Genomic DNA, 20,074 nt, shown 5'->3' with positions numbered 1-20,074 from the left:
CTAGGGTTCTACTGAAGCTGATATGGTCTGAATGGGTAGATGGTATATACGGTGCAAGAGAGTAATTGCTAAAAACGTTGCTTTGAAATGTGGCATTTAGACATAGATCACTTCACTGCTATGTATTTCTGACCATGTCATTCCTTTGCTAGAATAAGGGGATAATTATGGGTATCGTCCTGTATATAGGCAAAAACAAACAAACAAACCTGCACATGAACACCCTCCTTAGCAGAGGAAAAAAGGGAGAATATTTCTGCATATCCTCTGCTTGTGTTTTTTTCTCCCTTCAGGTTCAAAAGCAGCTGTGATTTGCAGGGTCATAAATACAAGGTCTTCAGTATTGTTCAGTATATAGCAGAGAAATGGATCTGATGGCTTTCTACAAGCCCCACTGTGTTTTGTTATAACTCATTATTACATGTTCACCAACCAAAACGGTGAGACATAACTAGGTGACAGGACCCCAAGGACAGTTTCAGCACTAAATGCCAGGACTTGCTTCATTTCTTTTGAGCAGATTTCATTGGCACCAGCTGTTGGCGAGAAACTGTTCAAAAGCAAAATCCAGCGTAATTTTTAGACAGCGTTATTTTCTTATAAACTAGCACTTCCGTTTGTATTTTTGGATACTGAAGTATATGTCAAGGGAAACGACAACAGCAACAACACAATATTTTGCTTAGGTGAGGAATTTCTAACTCCCCCCCAATTAATTGAAAACATTAATTCAAACAATCTATGTGATTTCTCCAAATTATGACTGAGGCTGGGATAGCACCCAGATCTCCCAAATCCTCCATCCCTTTTTCCTTCATGCCATTCTACATCCTTACTTAGAGACATAGCACACCAAGAAACACCTGTAAGTTGGAAGTAGGAAAGAGAAATGTGTCTTTTTCTTTCTTTTTAAAAAATTTTGCTTCTTTTTATTATTATTGTTATTATTTTATGATACAGTTCCATAGGCCCTTATCCCTGCCCAGCACCCACTGAGTTCCCCTATATCATTACTAAAGTATAGTTCTTCACACACAGTCATATGTCCATCATTGTGGGCATGGACAATGGCAGAGAGTCCAGCATCCTATTGTCAAGATATGCTTAGCAGTTTCATTGGAAGTCCATCTTCGATCTGGAAGTAGAGGTGCATACTGCATTGTGTTCTTACATCTAGATATGTTAGTCTTCATTTCACAGTTACTGCTTATCTCCTTAAATGAGAAGCCGCAATATGGAGATATGTTTAGTTTTAGTATGAATTATTTATTGTTAATTACAATCACTTAATATGATACTTTAATAATTATAACTTCATTTTCAGGTATTTATCTTAGGTTTTCAAAAAATAAAATGCTCACTCTAGAAGTGAGCATTGGTTTCTCTTCCACTAATTACAGTGTTTTTTTTTTTCACAAATAGATAATAAGGTACATTAATTGGAAAAACTTATTTTTAAAACACAAGGTACAGTGTTAAATGTGAATGCTACACAACTTCCAAGTAGTATTTGTCATCAAGAATGCATTTGATGCATTAATACTTTCATGCTTTTATTTAACGAGTTTTTTTTTTAAATGAGTCTTTTTAAAAAAGAGATTTATTTTTCTTGGTAAATCAGCTGATATACAAAGAGGAGATGAGACAGAGAAAAAGATATTCCATCTGCTGGTTCACTCCCCAAGTGCCCGGCAATGGCCAGAGCTTCCTCCAGGTCGCCCATGTGGGTGCAGGATCCCAGGGCTTTGCTTTCCAGAACATTAAGCAGAGAAACGAATGAGAAGTGGAGCAGCGAGGACAGGAACTGGTGCTCGTATGGGAGCCTGGTGCTTGTTGGGTGAAAATTTAGCCACCGAGCCATCATGCCAGGCCCTAAAAATGATGCTTGAAATACATGTTTGTTTTTTTTTTTCTATCATTTTGACAAAAAAAGGTCATTGGTTTGATAAAAATTCTGGACAGAGTTTTCCCAAGTGAGTCATGGTTTTTGCTGCAAATAGTGGAGTGATTTTTTTTTCCCCTTTTTTAAGTGTCATCTATGCTCTTTATTTTTAAAGTATTTTCTTTGAGTGATTTTTGGGAACCTTGTAAAGTGATGCTTACAAAAGGGTTTTGCCCCATGAAGGGCCACCTGGTATGTCCCAAATTCTGTGAAGTAGAGCTCAAGCTGTGCGGAGTGGAAAAAAAAGTAGCATAGCCTTAATTAACACAAAATGGTATCTAATTACCTTTGTGCCAGCTCTCATGCTATTCTGAATGCTGTGGAGACGGTGTTCGCTTTTAAAGCAAGTTATATAAGATAACCTTTCAGGACTGGAACAATTCCAGCGATTTTGCCAACATGTGTTGTCAAAGAAAATCTTTGAGTCCACATCTTTTCAGTATTACTGCTCATATTTTGATCACTAATACATAATGATTTTCCAGCCTTGTTATTATAACAAAAAAAAATCTTTTGATTTAGCATGGAGATTGAAGGAACAATTATTCTACCATTTGAGTGTGCTTAAACTTATTCTCCCTACTTCAAAAAGAAACAGAAAATAACAGACATGTTATTGTCATCCCAATGGAAACTGTAACTGTGTCATAATAGATTTAATCTGTGAACTTTGCTTAGCCTCTGTTGAAATGGAATTATGATATTCTACAGTCATAAAATCTTACCTCAATCAACACTTGAGAGTTTCATTTTGGGAAAAAGTTAGTTACCATTGGTTTGATGTCTTTTATAACAAAAGATTTTGATGACAGGACTTGCGGTTTTAAATGCATTCAATCATGAGACTGCCCTAGTTAAAAACTCAAGTTTTTCTCACGGTTTCTGCTATTTTCTACCCATCTGTAATGATTGTTGAGTGCTAAGCGTGTGCCAAACTGCCCAGCCTGGGGCTTCTACTTTAAAATGACAGCTTCAACTCTAAAGCAGCAGTTTGTCTGATTGCCTCTCCGACTTGGTGTTGTTCTTGCAGAAAATGAAAATAATAGGTCTTTTTATTTTAAAAATACCCAGTATTACTTCTTGTAACAAAATCATTAAGGAAATAGCCATAACTGGTTATTGTGTTTAATTATAATTATTGTTTTATAAATGATCTGCTTTTTTGTGCTTGAACTCTCCAAAACGCAAAGAAAAGAGAATATAGGTTAGTATTAACTTAATGTGCCAAAAAGTATAAAAGAAAAAGAATAATTGAATATAACCTGTCAAATTGAATAGTCATTAATTAACTACAAATCACTTAAACTTCTCGCAGCTGTCAACAAGGAACTGAGGGAGAAAAGTAAAAAACGGAGATGTGGAAGAGAGGAATCGGAAGGACAAAAGAGAAGTGAATCAAGGGGGGACTATGAAGAGACAATTAATTGATTTTGCAGCTCATTTTCTTGAATGCAAAAACAATTGCATAAAAATGATAAAGTGGAGAAGCTTTGAGTGTGATTCACTTTGACATTCACTTCCGTAATTTAAAATAGGCTTGTGCATGTAGCAGCCCATTGTACCACCAGCATGTTACATAAAGAACCAACATAGTAAAGAATAGAAAGAAGGTACAGATTTGGAGAGATTTGGTGTCATGTCAGAGGCCGCAGGAACCAGCGGTCATAACAGATCGCAGACATTGGAGGAGGGGAGGATGAGTCAACAAAGTCATCTTTCATAAATACATAAATATGTAATATATGATACAGCAATACCATAAGAATCAGAAATTGGGCTTCATTGTACAGTTAGAAGAAAGGCATAGGATTTAGGAATAGGATATAATTAGAGTATTGGTATCTTGCTTATATCTTTGTCTATGAAAAATTTCTGTTTCCATTTAAATCATTAAATTCCGTGTGGTTCTGTCAAATAGTAGTTTAAAAAGAATCTGTTTAGTTTTGGGCCCTGGTTCCTGACACAGAGCTTCAAAGATCCAAAGAATTCCTGAGGAGAGGGAAGGAGCTTTTGTTATTTATAAGAAGCGCCTTTCAACCATATCTGAGTTTATGCTATTGAGGTGGCTTTTGTAGTGTGGCGGCTTGAAGCGCCAATCCAGTGAGCCGAGGGTTGGGACTCTAAGCCCATCCCTGGATCTGCAGAGCTGCATTTTCTAAGACCAGCAGTGATTTCACCAATCCTGCCCATGTAATTATGCCTCCGTAAAAACACGCCACAAGAGTCCTAAGAGCTTCCCACGGGTGGACACAGAAGTTCCACGAGGGTGACCACCGAGATTGAGGGCTTAGAGGTTCCGTGCTCCCCACCCTCATACCTTGGCTATTCCTGACCTGGATCGCTCCTAATGAATCAGTAATTAGAGCTATGATGTTTTCCTGAGTTCTGTGAGTTTTTCTAGATAATCTCTAAACCTGAAGAAGGGATGTGGGAGCTTACTCCGGTTTGTAGTCAGTAGAGGAAAAATTGTGGGTAACAGGAGCTGTGCTCTGTACAATCGGCATCTGAAACGGACAGTCCTATTGGCCTTAACCGAGGAGATCTGAGCTAACCTAGAAGCTAGGTAGTGGATGAATTTTAGGCTGTTCTAGGCTCCCTGCCCTCTGCCCAACCACCATCAGTGCTGTTGTGTTAGAGGACACGAAGACATCATTATTACCGTGAGTAAGAAAAGAGCAGAAAGTGCCTGCCGTCTGCTTCCCCGAGTGGGGAGGATTGGGATAAACTTTGTAGATGAGGTAGGAGAATGTTTGTAGAAACGCATGTCAAGGCAAATGATGACTGCAGAGGCTTGGGACCAAGCACGGGGTGAGGTGGATGTAGCAATCGGGGTAACCAGGTTCCCACATGATTCTGGCTTCTTTGTTTTTCCAGTCAGATCTTCCATCTGAGCCATGCCACACCACATGCAGTGCCCTGCGTTGGATTCTTCCTGTAAATGTACAGTCATGTCCTAAACCTTGAGGATTTAAAATAAAAGATCTGGGCAAATCAGATGGAGCTAGGAGTTCCATCTAGGTCTCCCATACAGATGATAGGGCTCAAGCACCGAAGCCATCATCTGCTCCTTTTTCAGGGACATGAACATGGAGCTGGATCAGATGCAGTGAACCCAGGACCAGAAGTAGCATGCTTGCATGGAATGCTGGAGTCTTAGGGGCTGTCTTAGCAAATGCCGCCACAATGCCCATGCTGGGAGAGAATCTTATTCCATATTTTAAAGACAATTTTTAAAAAGATCTGTTTATTATTTTTATTGGAAAGGCAGATATAAAAAGAGAAGGAGAGAAAGATTTTTCATCTGCTGGTTCACGCCTCAAGTGGCCACAATGTCTGGAACTGAGCTGATCTGAAGGCAGGAGCCTGGAGACTCTTGCAGGTCTCCCACATGGATGCAGCGTTCCAAGGCTTTGTGCCATCCTCAACTGCCTTCCCAGGCCACAAACTGGATGGGAAGTGGGGCCGCCGGGACTAGAAACGGCGCCCATATGGGATCCCAGTGCTTTCAAAGTGAGGACTTTAGCCACTAGGCTACTATGCCGGGACCCCAAGGCTATTTTTAGAGCACTATTAGGTTCACAATAAAGCTGAGCAGAAGGTGGAGTTAACATGTCTCCCCTACTCCCAGATAAACCAAAGCGGGCACTGCCAACATCTTTGCTATAGCAGTGTACTTTCTGCTACTGCTGAGCCTGCCTTGACCCACCACTATTACCTGAGGTTTGTAGCTTACATCACAGTTCACTCTTGGTCTGGTTCCCTTCATGTGGCCTCCAGACTTGGACAAATGCGTAATATCTATCCACCATCCACCATTAGTGCGCCATCAGAACAGTTCCACTGCCCTCAAATGCCCTCTTTGCTCCACCTGTTTATCCCTCTCACCCATGTATCCACACTGTGCTTTAACTTTTGTTATCTTTCCAACTACATAGCATCCCTTATCATCTTAACAAATACAGGGCCACAGGAATTGATGTACTTTTACCATTACTGTTTTTTAGTTTTATTTATGACATGGGCATTGCTTTTAGAAATACACATCCATAATGTCCTTTTTTTTTTGATACCTATGAGCTCACTCTCTTTGAGGAAATAACTGATTTCACTTTATATGAATATCTGCTAGAAAGTGTGCAAATTAAGATCCGTTGAATTTCTGCCTTGTCCGAAGCATTGTTCTAAGGATTTTGTGCTGTTACTGCCTTTAAAATTACTGCCACCTTTCAAAGTCCTGAAAAATTCAATACATTGTCTAAGATGACACAACTATTTTTAGTTAATTCACTAATCAATTTGAAAGACAGAGTTATAGGCGGGGAGGGGACAGGAAGGAAGGTAGAGAGAGAGAGAGGTCATCCATCTGATGGTTCACTCCTCAAATGGCTATGAAGACCAGGGGCTGGCTGGCCAGGACGAAGTCAGGAGCCAGGGGCTTCTGGGTCTCTCATTTGGGTGCAATCACATTTTTTTTTCTAATGATGGTTATATAAATTAAATACTTGATATATTTGTCTTTTTGATTTGTAATAAATCCTAAAAACCCAGGCAGTACTATAGGAAGCCCAGCTTGTAAATTTTCTCCCCTGAAGCCAAATCTTCATAACAAAACCCTTAAACAAGGAATCTAAGTTTCCCAGTTTATGACTTTGAGTCCTCACACCAGTCCATAAGCGCAGACTGATATTCTCATTTGATAAGCTAGGAAGCCGAGCCTCAGCACACTGGTGATTCAGGGGTGACCATGTAGCAGGACTGGGATTTCCATCTAGTACGTCTGAGTGGGGAGCTTTCACCATTAGCTACCCACCAGTGGTGCTCAATTTCACTTGCGTGTTGAAAAATCAGCTGAGCATTTTAACCTGGAATGGCCTGAAACAGCACAGTAAAGATGATGGAACATGTGCAGGGTGCGGAAGGGGGTCCGTCTGACAAGATGAGAGGAAGCAATGAAGGACGCGGTCTCTGCAGAGATCTGGAGGTAGGTCGATGCCCACCACTTTGAGAATTCTGCGAAGGGAGTTTAGGCTTGCTCCTCCTTGGGAATTCTAACCCAACAGGAGATGTGCTTTGACTGCTTCCTTCTGGATTTCACACTAATAAGTAGACTGCTTCTCTAAGACTGCTTTTCTGTGAGTGACAAGTGCTTTTCTAAGGCTGGGATTGACAGGTTCAACACTAAGGAAGTGCCATCAGTCAGTCATTCAGAAGGCACCTCTATAAATTACTTCATTTTCTATTCAAGATAGTAATGACAGTTGGGAATTATCCCCACTGGCTCTGGGCTTTCTTGTAAACAAAGTCTTTGTTGGATCTGTTTCCAAATCCAAGGATTTAAGACATTTCTCGCAATGCCTCCCCCCACCCCCTTGCATGATCTTAGAAGGGACCACTAAGGAGAGGTTCATCCGATGGCAAACTCCGTAAACACAATGAAACTGATGAAGATGATGTACAATTCCACCTTTCCCTGTCTTATCTGAACATATTGCAAAGCAGTAAGAATGCAAATTTTCACTGCCTGGATATTTCTTGCTGTTTGAATGGGCACCAGCCTTTCCTAATGACAGGTAACCATTGCATGTGATTGAGGGTCAATTCTGTCCAAAGTCAGATGACTGAGAACCACCCATGTTTGGGTTGGGGTTTGAAATAAGCTTACACAATGTGGTTTAGAAACCTTAGAGAACATGAGGCACAGCCGTGAGGCACAGTCAGTTATTGTTCCCGAGGGAGACAAGCAGATCATTGAAAAACTGTGTTGCTCAGCAGCTACACTGACATGTTTGTTTTTACTTCTATTGGAATTTCTGCGGTTCCTCTTTGAATTTTTTTAAAGGCCAGATCATTAGCTAGACGTACTTTGAGCAGACAAATAAGTAAAGTGTAATAGAAGGCATTCTATTGAAAGTTGAAGAAGAAGATGCAAAGTCCAAGACTCTTTTTCCAAAATCTTTTTTTTTAAAGATTTATTTTATTTTTATTGGAAATGCAGATATATAGAGAGGAGGAGAGACAGAGAGGAAGATCTTCCGTCCGATGATTCACTCCCCAAGTGAGCGCAACGGGCCGATACTATGCCAATCCAAAGCCAGGAGCCTCTTCCGGGTCTCCCACGCGGGTGCAGGGTCCCAAAGCTTTGGGCCGTCCTCCACTGCTTTCCTGGGCCACAGGCAGGGAGCTGGAAGGGAAGCGGGGCTGCTGGGATTAGAACTGGCGCCCATATGGGATCCCGGGCATGTAAGGCGAGGACCTTAACCACTGCACCATCGCACCGGGCCCTTCCAAAATCTTTTCCTTGCTTCCCGACCCCATGGTACTGCAGAATTTAGGGATTCAGAAAATTTGTTTTAAGTACACAAGAAAGATGAAATAGAAAAACGCCGTGTCCTAGTTCTACACAAAAAATCCTCCTTTCTCTTTTACTTAGACACTTATTTTTAAAAGGTGTATATATATATTTTTAAAGATTTATTTAATTTTATTGCAAAGTCAGATATATAGAGAGGAGGAGAGACAGACAGGAAGATCTTCCATCCAATGATTCACTCCCCATGTGAGCGCATCAGCCAGAGCTGTGCCAATCTGAAACCAGGAACTAGGAAGTTCTTCCAGGTCTCCCTCAATTGCTTTCCTAGGCCATAAGCATGATTCTAGATGGGAACAGGGCTGCTGGGATTTGAAGTGGCACCCATATGGGCTTCTGGAGCATTCTAGGCGAGGACTGTAGCTGCTGGGCTGCCATGTCAGCCCCAAGTACTTAAACTTTTTAAAGCTTGAAACAGTACCTATGTTTTGTAAAATCTACCTTCTCTAATCATGTTAATACATGTAAACTTTAGAAGAACTTACATTCCCCTAATATGTATCTCAACAGCTTGAATCAAATTTTGATTATAGCATACTATGAACTTCAAGGGGTAAAAGGAAGAATTCATTTCTCACTACTAACACTGTCTCTATGTACTGTATTGAACAGTTTTTTAGGATGCTTCTATTCAACTTTCTAGCATTGTCTGTTGGCAAAGATTGAATTCTCAAAGGCAAATTGATGTTTGAAATAAATCCATAGATTGGATTTTAGAATTACTAGTAACACAGGAAGATTGAGCATTTTGAGGCATGTCAGGTTCATGGTTGTGCATAACAATTTTTCATCACATCAAGGGAAAAGCATAAACATATGGCAAATCTATTCTTTTCCTACTCTACAAAGCAATTTCTTATTTTTTATAGCTCTTTTCATTTTTTGAAAAATATTTGGGCATTTCCAGTCATATCAAAGTTTTTAAATTAGGAAAATTTTGTTAATACTGTCCGTATATTTATGAAAAATGCATGTGTGAATTTTCTGAAACTTAATTCTTAGGCCTGCCATTTTGTGGAGTCCCATTACCAAATGCTGAAGTTATTATATGTGATACTGACAGACTACTTTATAATTAAATTCAACTACAGATAATGGGATATAAGAGTTTTAGTAAGTTTAATGTTTTCTTGACACTATTTTCAAGACCTTGAGGCCTAGAATAACAGATTTTTTAAAAGAAAATTGAATTTTTCTAAAAACCAATTATTTTATGAGGCTAGATGGTGGACATTAGCTTATATACGTGGAGAAACCAGGAATTGAACTCCATTTAACTGCATATTGTGCCAATGTTTTTGATATAAGCACTATTTCTGAGAAATTCTGACTAAATACTTGTTCACTGCCACTTACTTTGAGTTATGGTAGCAATCTGTGAGTATACTGCATTATTCAAAATGTGGATCTCAGACTGATGTCAGTCTATAAATTATTACAGACCTACACACATATAAGAAGAAATGTGAAAATATTTAGAAACCTTTATAACAATTGTATATTGCTATGACATCCGAGCAAATGATGCAGTTATTAATTTTTTACAGCTTTTTTTAAAAACAAAAATATCAGTCATCCACGATTTGGAAATGTGGATAATCTCATCCTTCATTACAGAGCGTTTGAGAAGCTCTGTCCTAAAGAACATGTGTGAGTCCTGAGAGTCACAGGTGAAGGCAGGACTAGATCAAAAAGGAGGGGGACAAGGGGAAGGGATGGAGGGAACGGTAATTAGGAAAAGATACAGCTCAGCAGAGCAGAAGGCCCAAGGGGTTTGTTTTGTGTGGAAGGAAAATTAATTTGTCCTTTGGTAGTGCTCTCGTTGCATATAAATCCTCAGTTTAGATCAGCCTTCTTGTTAGCCACATGGGACAGAAACCCAATTTTAACTGATAGGGAGAAAGACTTCACTAATTTGAGTAATGGTAGAGTCTTAAACAAACAATCAAATAAAAGCCCATGGAAACTGTTTCTACTTTCGCTCATGTCCCCAGATACCACTATGATCACAGCAATCACTTGGTGAGCTGAGGTGAGACACATGAGGCTGATAGCCCCTAGTAAGCCAATCTAATAAAATCAAGAGAATCACTGATGAGTCAAATGAACAGTAGACTCTTGAAGTGAAGTCTTACACGGACACGGATTCTAAGAATTATCGCATTTACTCTTCACCTTGTCCCACTGCTGCTACTCCTCTGGTTCCCTCTCGGGATCATGTAATTCTGTTGTATCACAGGTGGCATTCTGCAGTATGATGGAGAGAGTGTGACTTTAAATAGTGCAAGGTGTTATCTTGCCTTAGCCACATCAGAGGCAAAAAGGAGTCCTTTCTCATCAAGGTCTTTATGTAAAACCTGACAGAGTTCTCTAATGGCTGTACTGTTGCCATGTGCTCACGCTCGGGGGAGAGGAAATACTTAGGCACACATACCTGAAGCCAGGGGCGGGTTGGTTGGAGGTAGATTGTAAATGTAATGAAACCACAAAGCAAGTTCCCCTAGAACAGAATGATGTTACAGAGTGAAGCAAGAGATGAGCGGGACAAACATGTCACATCCAATGCTTTATGCAAAACTAGCCTAATCACATCAAAACCAAATGGTATGAGAATTGGCAGGAGACAGAGGAGGGAAGAGGGAAGATAATCAGAAAACAACAGAAGAGGGGAGAAAATCTCTACTGTAAGGGCAGGCTTGGGGGTTGGGGTGGTAGAAAGCAGATGCTGAGAAGCAGAGAACTGAGATAAATCATACAAGAGAGGTAGGGGTTGGAAGAGACGGATGTATTCTGGTTATCATTTGAGGACCTTAGCCATGACACAGCCTTTCCATTCTGGAATGTCATCAGTGTTAATCATCCAATCAAAGCTCAAAAATCCATGCAGGGTTGAGACTATAATGTTAGGCCACAAAGCAGCTGCTTGTTAAAAGTTTTATGCTTTAGCAGATATACAACCCAGTATAAGGAAAACAATATTGCGCAACTTTTCATTATTTCTTTGTCCCTAACCGTGCTCCCATATTATCTTATTATGCAATTGCAAAGTCAGAGTGCTTTTTATCTTCTGTATATGAAATATTCATGTACAACTTTTATATCTTACAATGATTTTAGGTCGTTTTTAAAGATTTACTTATTTACTTAAATATTTATTTTTACTTGAAAGACTGAATTACAGAGAGAGAGACAGAGGAAGAGAGAATGAGTGAGAACAAGAGAAAGAGATCTTCTATTTGCTGGTTTCCCCCCCAGATGGTTGCAACAGCAGGAGATGGGCACGTCTAAACGCAGGTGACAGGATCTTCTTTGGGTATCCCACATGGGTGCAGGGACCCAAGAGCTTGGGCAATTCTCTGATGTCTTCCTGGGCCATTAACAGGGAATTGGATCAGAAATGGAATAACTAGAACTCAAAGTGTGTCTGTATGTGGTGCTGGTGCCAAATGGTGAGGCTTAGAATGCTGTACCATTACACTGGACTCCAAGATGCATTTTTAAAACCTGGTGCATAGAAATACATTCAAAATTAGGACTGTACAAATAGAACAGATTCCATTTCCTAGGAAAAGTCCCAAGAAGAGCATCATACTTCCCTCCCTCCTTGTGCCTTGATGCCTTCTGTGTACTTCCTGATAGGCTCCGGAATCCATTCACCACATGCCATGAATGTGGCAAGGTGAATATGGTCTGACAGGTAGTGCTCTTGGCTTGCAATCCTGTAATTGTAGAAACCATTACTCACATGTGGACCAAGTTCACAAGAACCTGCTTGAAGTGTCAATCAGTGCTGCTCAAATTGGGGTTCTAGGAGCAGCAGTAGTCTTGGAAACTTAAGAAATGCGAACTCATGGCCCCACCCCATGGTGGGTAGTGATTAGACCTGGGATCCAGAAACCCATGTCTTGTCAAGTTATCTGTTTGGCTCTTATGAATACTGAAGGTTGAAAAGCACTGGCATAAATGGTGGTGGACTGTCCACCTAGGAAAGCCAGTTGCAGTAAATGGTCTAATGTCTGAGAGGGTCGTGTTGTAAGTAGAAGAGGTTGGAGAAGACAAATAAATATGAGAGCTCTAATGGAAAAATTGTAGAGGGACGTTAACGTCTCGGGAGAAATTTAGTGGAAGCCAGGTTTCCCTGTTACAGGCATGATTAAGAGAGAGCAACAGTGCTGTTCTGTCTGCATACCTATGTTAAGTGTCACACACAATGTGGTGAATGCATTCATTTTGTAGAGCTGCCAGGACAAAGTACCACACACTGGGTTTCATAAAGTAGTAGGAAGTTATTTTCTTAGTTCTGGAAGCTAGACATTCAACTAGATAGCATTACGCTCTAGGAAATAAGTCAATCCCAAAAGGACAAATATATGTTCTCTCTGTTGTAAGGCAACTAATTATAGGTACTCATGTATATACATATAATCATCTAGAGGAACTGTGTAATAGAGACTAACATGCCAAGAAGTGAAGATACATTGCAGTATGCATCTCTACTCCTGAATAAAAGATGGACTCCCAATGAAACTGTTAAATATATCTTGACAATAGGATGCCAGACTTTCTATCATTGTCTATTTCTACATTATCTATAATATCATGCTATACTTACATATCAGAATGATGGACCTGTGACTGTTGTTGAAGAACTATATTATTGCAATAATACAGGAGAAAAAAGTTGGGGATGAGGAGGATAGAAGGGGACATTCCTGAGCCTGTGGAACTGTATCATGAAACACAAAAATTAAAGGAAAGAGAAGTTCAATATCAAGGGATTGACAAAACCATGCTCCTTCCCAGAGGAGAATCTTCCTTTTGCCTGCTGCTGGGGATTGTGGAAAATTCCTGATTGTTTTTGGCTTGTGACGGCATAACTTGAGTCTCTCCATCTTCATGCGGGGACCTCCCTTATATGTCTGTATATCTGTACCTCAATATCTCTTCTCCTGTAACGAGAAAGTTAATGAAGAAAGGCCCACTCTTATTCTGTAGCACCTAACCTCAATTACATCTGAAGCAACACCTTTTCTAAAGAAGATCATCAGGACACAGGGCAATCCTTACAGACACATGTATAATATTTAGTACCTTTTGAAAAGATGCATTTCCGGGCCCGGCGTGGTGGCGCAAGTGGTTAAGTCCTCGCCTTGCACGACCGGGATCCTATATGGGCGCCAGTTCTAATCCCGGCAGCCCCGCTTCCCTTCCAGCTCCCAACCTGTGGCCTGGAAAGGCAGTCGAGGACGGCCCAAGGCTTTGGGACCCTGCACCCGTGTGGGAGACCCTGAAGAGGCTCCTGGCTTCGGATTGGCATAGTATCGGCCCGTTGCGCTCACTTGGGGAGTGAATCATCGGACGGAAGATCTTCCTCTCTGTATCTCCTCTCTGTATATCCGCCTTTCCAATAAAAAATAATAAAAATAAATCTTTAAAAAAAAAAGAAAAGATGCATTTCCAATTCCATTTTGTATCTCATGTCAGACATTGCGTTTATGTGCAAAAATTTATCTTATACTCATTGGCCTCAGGACTGAGGTCAAACGTTGATCAAGTTTCTGTAGTCTCCATCTCCGTATAGTTTTCCCTAGTTCACCTGTGACTAAAGGCTCTGGTGCACTCTTGGGCTTCTAGGAATAATGATTGACTTCAACAGAAGGGATTGAAAAACCTTTTTCCAGGGCTCATTTTCTCAACATCATAAAAATCGCACGATGTTGACAGCTTGGCCTTTTGTATCATCTTGTTCTGAGAACTGGGTACTTGCATCGATGATAAAAACACAGTTTCCTCTTCTACTCTTATTCTGGGTTCTTCAGTAGACTGAAGCATCCAAGATCCTATCTTGGTAACCCAGTCTCCAAAAGCAGAACTTACGTGTTATGTATCGAGGGCTCTACTCTTACGGCACCAGCTCAGGATTCTAATAAAACACTTGGTCCCAGCATGTGGGAAAGTCTGAATAGCATCTAGTCTGAAATCCCTTTAGCCACTATCTATGCAATGTTGCCACGTTTCTCTAAGACAAAGTCTCCCAGTTTGGGGATCCAATTTAGCTCCAGTGGTATGTGCAGTGACTGTACTATTGCAGGGGGCAAGTCCAGTTTTTGGTGATAGCCTTTCCCACAGTATTCCTGCACTGATGTTAGCCAGACTCTTGTATGATCAATTGCAAATGTTGCCCATGGATTTAAACGCTGTTCAAAATGTCCTCAAGGTCAGGTACTTCATCCTTCTTCTAGTGATGTAAACTGCCTCTCTTGACTTCTGTTAATGTTAGTGTATGCGTGCGCATGTGCACCTACATGCCAGAGCTGCCTCTATGTTTTGCCCTGGGCATAATGGAAAGCTGTTTTCAGATTATCCTTAGTGAATGAAGCTATCATAATATGACTTTGTAAAGTGAAGAATCCTACAATGGTTTTGCATTGTGCTACTTAGCCAGTTTGCTGGTAGGCCAGTAAACTGATGTATACATCAGTAGAAATCTCCCAACACAGTAGCTACACGTGTTGCATATACAATCGGATTCTCCCTGTTGAAACATGCATATACTTTTAAGTCAAATTTAATTCTTCAGACTATTAAGAAGTCTCAGAGTTTAGCACAATGTTTTGCCAACCGAAGGAAAAAAAAGAACTGCTCATTTACTCTGGTAGTGTTCAGGCTGGTGGCTGATGAATAGGAAGCTTGGTAAACGTAAGCTATGACTCACTCTTTCAAGATTCCAGCTCATGTCTCTTATTCCTTCCTCATTTTGAAAAAAGAAGCAAAAGTAAGTAAACACAATGAGAAGCAGCCAGAGAGGATTTAGGATGCTGGCTTAATTTTAGTAAGCGAGTCATACTCCTTCGTTCTTATTTATTTATGAGTTGAAACCATTAAGGCAGCTCAATTAGTAGAAAACACTTCAGAGATAATGAATATTGCTCATCTGAATAAAAAAATTGTTTTGAGGAAGTTTCCTAGGATTCAGAGCTTCAGAGGGCATTCAGAGTTCCCAACAGAAATGAGAGCCACATCCCAAATGTTCTCTTTCCCTGAGCAAGCAACATTCTTAGAATGGGAATTTGGTTCATCAGAGCTTGGAATGCCCAAAGCAGAAGAGTCAAGTCAAAACAATTTCAACTGCTGACATAGGTTACAAATGAATTGCGTTAGATTGTGTGTTGTGTCAGTGTTTCATTGGAACTGCCACAAGTGTGCTGTTTACAAAATTGAATGCCAAGTCCAAACTGACCAAATGCAATCTATATCAAGTAGCTTCATAAGGAGTTAAATATGAAAAGAGCAATTACCAATTTTTACTTTTTATGCTTTAACACTGCTTATTTCTCCTGCTTTCTTCTATCTTGTATATATACTGAATATGTATATACCTGCATACATACATATACACACCCATATATATAGGTGTATTTATGTCTGATATAACATTTACATAACTATTAAACATTTTTCCAAATTCTTGACAGCTCCTTAGGTATACTGCAATGATGATACATAATTTACTTATTCATTTCTTGAGTGTAGGATTTGCTTCATTTTCTCCTGTGGCCAAAGAGCTTGGAACGAATGACTTTATTCTTTAGTAACTGAGAATGTTCGGTAGATTTTTTTAAAAAAGATATATTTTATTTTTATTAGAAAGTCAGATATACAGAGAGGAGGAAAAACAGACAGGAAGATCTTCCATCCAATGAGTCACTCTTCAAGCGGCTGTAACAGTCAGAGCTGCACCTATCCTGAAACCAGGAGCCAGGAGCCTCTTCCGGGCCTCCCACACAGGTGCAGGGTCCCAAGGCTTTGGACCATCCTTGACTGTTTTCCCAGGCCACAAGCAGGAAGCTGGATGGGAAGCGGGGCCACTGGGATTAGATCCAGCACCCATATGGGATCCGTACATGAAGGCAAGGACTTTAGCCACTAGGATACCGCACCAGGCCCCTGTTAGGTAGTTATGTTCTGGTTCTGCTTCAGTAAAATATGTTTATAGTGTAACTAGTATCCGTTTTTTTCATTTACCTTGCTCTTCTATGTGTATTTTGATCAAAATGATGGCAGTACTAAAATATGGTTGTATTTTCTACTATGAATGTAAGAATAAGCAGGAAAATATTACATACTATCACATACCTTGTACACCCATCTGTAGTTTAGATTTCCTTTAAAATTCCAATGTTACAGAAGAATGGGAACATATCTTAGTAAGAAATCAGTTCTGGAATTCACACATATAAGCCTGCTATAGGAAGGACACTATTTTACTTCCTCCTACTAGCAACATAGCGTGTACAAGCAGCTGAACAAAAGAATGTTTGAGGCCACAAAAGCTACAATAGTTTACAAGCATAGTGCTTTATTAGAGAACAAGTAGAGCTGATACCTTGAAAACTATTCTGAACTGCTCTGTTTGCAATTTATTATAAGTAAGCTAATTTTAATAAAGTTGGGCTGCTCATTCTTTTTGAAATTCAAACAAAAATCTCACTTTAAAGTTCTTTTCAAGTCTGAAGTCCTTTGAAAATATTAAAGTTAGGAAACAACATGTATGTTAGTGAATAAAGTTGTTTTCAATACTATTTTTTTAAATGTCAAGGCTTTCTTTTCCTGCATCTAACATGCTTTTGAGTTCCGGTATGTCATTTCTTTTTTGCCTCTCTCCCCACCTCTATCCACTGCCATAGATAGGACAAACTTCTGAGTAGTTACTGATCAAACTCTTATTAGCTCATGTCCTTACACTTGCAACCAGATATGGACATGCAGACTTATTTATCATTAGACAAGTACACAATTGATATTTACACATCATCAAATTTTAGGAAAATTATGAAAATGCAATATCATGTAGAACTTCAAAGAATTTCCATTTTCTCACCTTGCTGGGGGCCTGCACTGCCAAGTTGCTGGCTTCCTTCTCTCATTCAGAATATCCTGCTCAGACAGTGGATGAGCTGGGCTCATGGCCTCTTTCGTACCTACTCACGGTCTGATCTCAATCCATCTGCCACTGACATTTTTGAAGTATAAACCTGACCATGTTACTCACTTGAAATTGTATGATTCCAAGTAGACAAATGAATAAAGAGAAACTGTTTCGGTTAGCATGCAAGGCCTTTCATTATTTAGTTCTGTTTCATTAATGACCTATGCCAAAGGAACTGCGCAGTTTCCTGAAGTTCAATGAAATACTCTGTCGGCTTTCATCTGTTATTGCATGTAGCTTTTGCTCCAACCTGACGTTCCTTTTTGCTTTTTCTACTATTACTCAACCTTTGAGGTATAGCTAAACATTGTTATTCTATGTATTTATGGAGATTTTTGCTAGTTCTCTACTTGCATTTATTGCCCAGTTTAGTGTAATTTAGTTATTTTAAGAGTCTCTAAGTTGAGCTCTTATTGCCTAGAAATAAGCTTGTTCATTTTGGTATATGTTGAAACCTCATATATGCTGGCAGTTAGAACAATGTGTGTTACTGCAACAAAGGTTTCTGGAGTGAAGAAATGAGAGAATGAATACGTCTCAGTACCAGTTTACAGATGAGTCTCTTCGCATGTAGCAAGTACTACTTTGCATGAAGATCCACTTGAGTGTGGAGACAGCATTTGCCCAAAAGCAAACACACGGTATCTTAAAATAGATCTTATATTTAAGCTGCATAACGAAATGAGTGAAGTAACTGGTAAAGATGCAAATAAGTGAAATGTTCACACCAGTGTTCCTTCTCTCCAGGAATCCTGACTGCTTCTAAAAGCAGAACCGGCCCCAGCTGTGGGCAGCAGCCTACATGGCCTTGTAGCTAAGAGAGTGTTACACTGCTGGGGGCCTGGCTGATGCCAAATTTAACTGCATCAGTGTGCCAGCATAGTTAACTATTCTTTCTTTCTTTCTCGAGTCATGGGGGTGGGGGGCAGGGAACCCCAGGCTGGGACACATCATCCTGGCCCCCAGGCGTGGGGGACTGCAGCTTGCCTAGAGGGGAGAGTCTGGGGAGGTATAGGAGTCATGACAGCTGAGGGCATGTTAGACAGGGCAAGAACGAACTAAATTACTCTAAAGACTGAATTTAGATTCATAAATTGTAGTCCTATCAAGTCAGAAATCTAGCAGTTATCAAGTGTTTATTACATGCCAGATATTCTTTTAATTATTTTATATGCGTTTAAATTCTATGACATTTGTAAGCCCATGGTATTATCTCTTTCTTGGTACTCAGGATGTGAGACAGAGAGAGGCAGAGTGTCCCAGGTCACATGGAAAGTAAGTTGTAGTGTCAGGATTTGAACTCATGCCTTTCTGACTCCAGAGCCTCCTGCACACTCATGCATTATACTCTCAGCACAGTAGTGGGTGAAGGGCAACTCTAAGGAGTATTTTTTTTCTGAGACTGAATCTGGCACAATCATTGTTGATAATCTGTTTCTATTCCTACAGTATAGAATTTATAATAAAACCTACCTATATTAAATTTATTAATATAATGTAGATTGGAAAATAACTGTATTTAAATATTAAAAACATATCAAAACTATCACAAAATTAATAATGCTTTCTAAAATGTCTTTTTCAGCAATCTTGACACAGAAGAACTATGTGGTAAGTCTGTTTATGACCAAACTCTTTGCTTGTTTTCCAAGGCAGTATAATTTGATACTCACATATATATACTTATTCTGGCTTTGTTATCACATTAGGAATCCTGGAGTAAAGTAAAAAAATCATGATTTCAAGATATCTTTACCCATCAAGTTTGCTCATGTACATATTTCACTGCAGAAAGAGATGGACCTCATTAATGTATTCAGAGAAGGAAAATTATTACTCCAAATAGTACATCAGTTTTATCAGAACAAACTTTCCCCCAGTTTGAGCCTATCCTTAAATTGGTGTTTAAGACAACCTCATTATTCTCTTCATAATACACTGCGCAGAACCTTTTGTTACTGTTTTGCAAAGCTGTCTCTTTGAACTATAAAAATCACTTTGTCCCACACCTACCTAAATCTTTCTGGAATTATAAATGTCACTTGCAAAATATGTGATTCAAAGATGAGGGATGAAGCTTTACAAATGCCTGGTCTAGTGATTGCTTCATTTACTTTCTTCATCTTTGTGATTGAGGACAAAAGTCACAGATTAAGAATGTCATGGGTAATTGTATCTGAAATTTATTCTTCATAATGAAAACATATGGATCATTACATATGTATACTTTAACAAGTCCTATTTCTCTCGGTCCTGGAACACTTTAAGTTTTCTGTTCTAAAGTAAACATGTGATAACGTTGTCCCGTTTGGATCTCTCTCAAGGCTGGGGAAGCACACCTGCACTTGCACATGAACATCTCCAGATTTGTTGCACAAGCCACTGAACTCACTGAATGTCCTATAATTTTTAGTTTTAGAAATTTTTTAGGGCCTGGAGTCATAGCCTAGCGGCTAAAATCCTCACCTTGAACGCGCCAAGATCCCATATGGGCGCTGGTTCTAATCCTGGCAGCTCCACTTCCCATCCAGCTCCCTGCATGTGGCCCTGGGAAGAGGATGGCCCAAAGCCTTGGGACCCTGCACCCACGTGGAGACCCACAGGAGGTTCCTGGTTCCCGGCGTTGGATCGGTGCAGTACTGGCCACTGCACTCACTTGGGGAGTGAATCATTGGACGGAGGTTCTTCCTCTCTGTCTCTCCTCCTTTCTGTTTATCTGACTTTGTAATAAAAATAAATAAATCTTTAAAAAAATTTAAAAAACATTTATTTTTAT

At 39.8% G+C, this 20,074-nt stretch overlaps 1 protein-coding gene across 5 annotated transcripts in view; it reads left to right on the top strand.

The window, feature by feature from the left end:
* LOC121166448 (N-terminal EF-hand calcium-binding protein 1-like) overlaps positions 1 to 20,074 on the top strand; it is a 102,242-nt gene that overhangs the window by 59,286 nt on the left and 22,882 nt on the right. For 4 of the 5 annotated variants that reach the window (XR_005885412.1, XM_040995570.1, XM_040995569.1 and 1 more), the window contains one exon: positions 18,884 to 18,909. The exons of the other annotated variant lie outside the window; for it this stretch is intronic. Coding sequence is in view for 3 of the 4 variants with exons in the window: in XM_040995570.1 (XP_040851504.1) it covers positions 18,884 to 18,909 (26 nt within the window). In the remaining variant the exon portion in view is untranslated. The remainder of the gene's footprint in view (positions 1 to 18,883; positions 18,910 to 20,074) is intronic. 5 annotated transcript variants of the gene reach the window in all.

Source organism: Ochotona curzoniae, unplaced genomic scaffold (genome assembly GCF_017591425.1).
Source record: "Ochotona curzoniae isolate NIBS_2020 unplaced genomic scaffold, NIBS_Ocur_1.0 patch14, whole genome shotgun sequence".
Taxonomy (NCBI): Eukaryota; Metazoa; Chordata; class Mammalia; order Lagomorpha; family Ochotonidae; genus Ochotona; species Ochotona curzoniae.
This window is presented reverse-complemented; position numbering and strand designations above follow the sequence as displayed.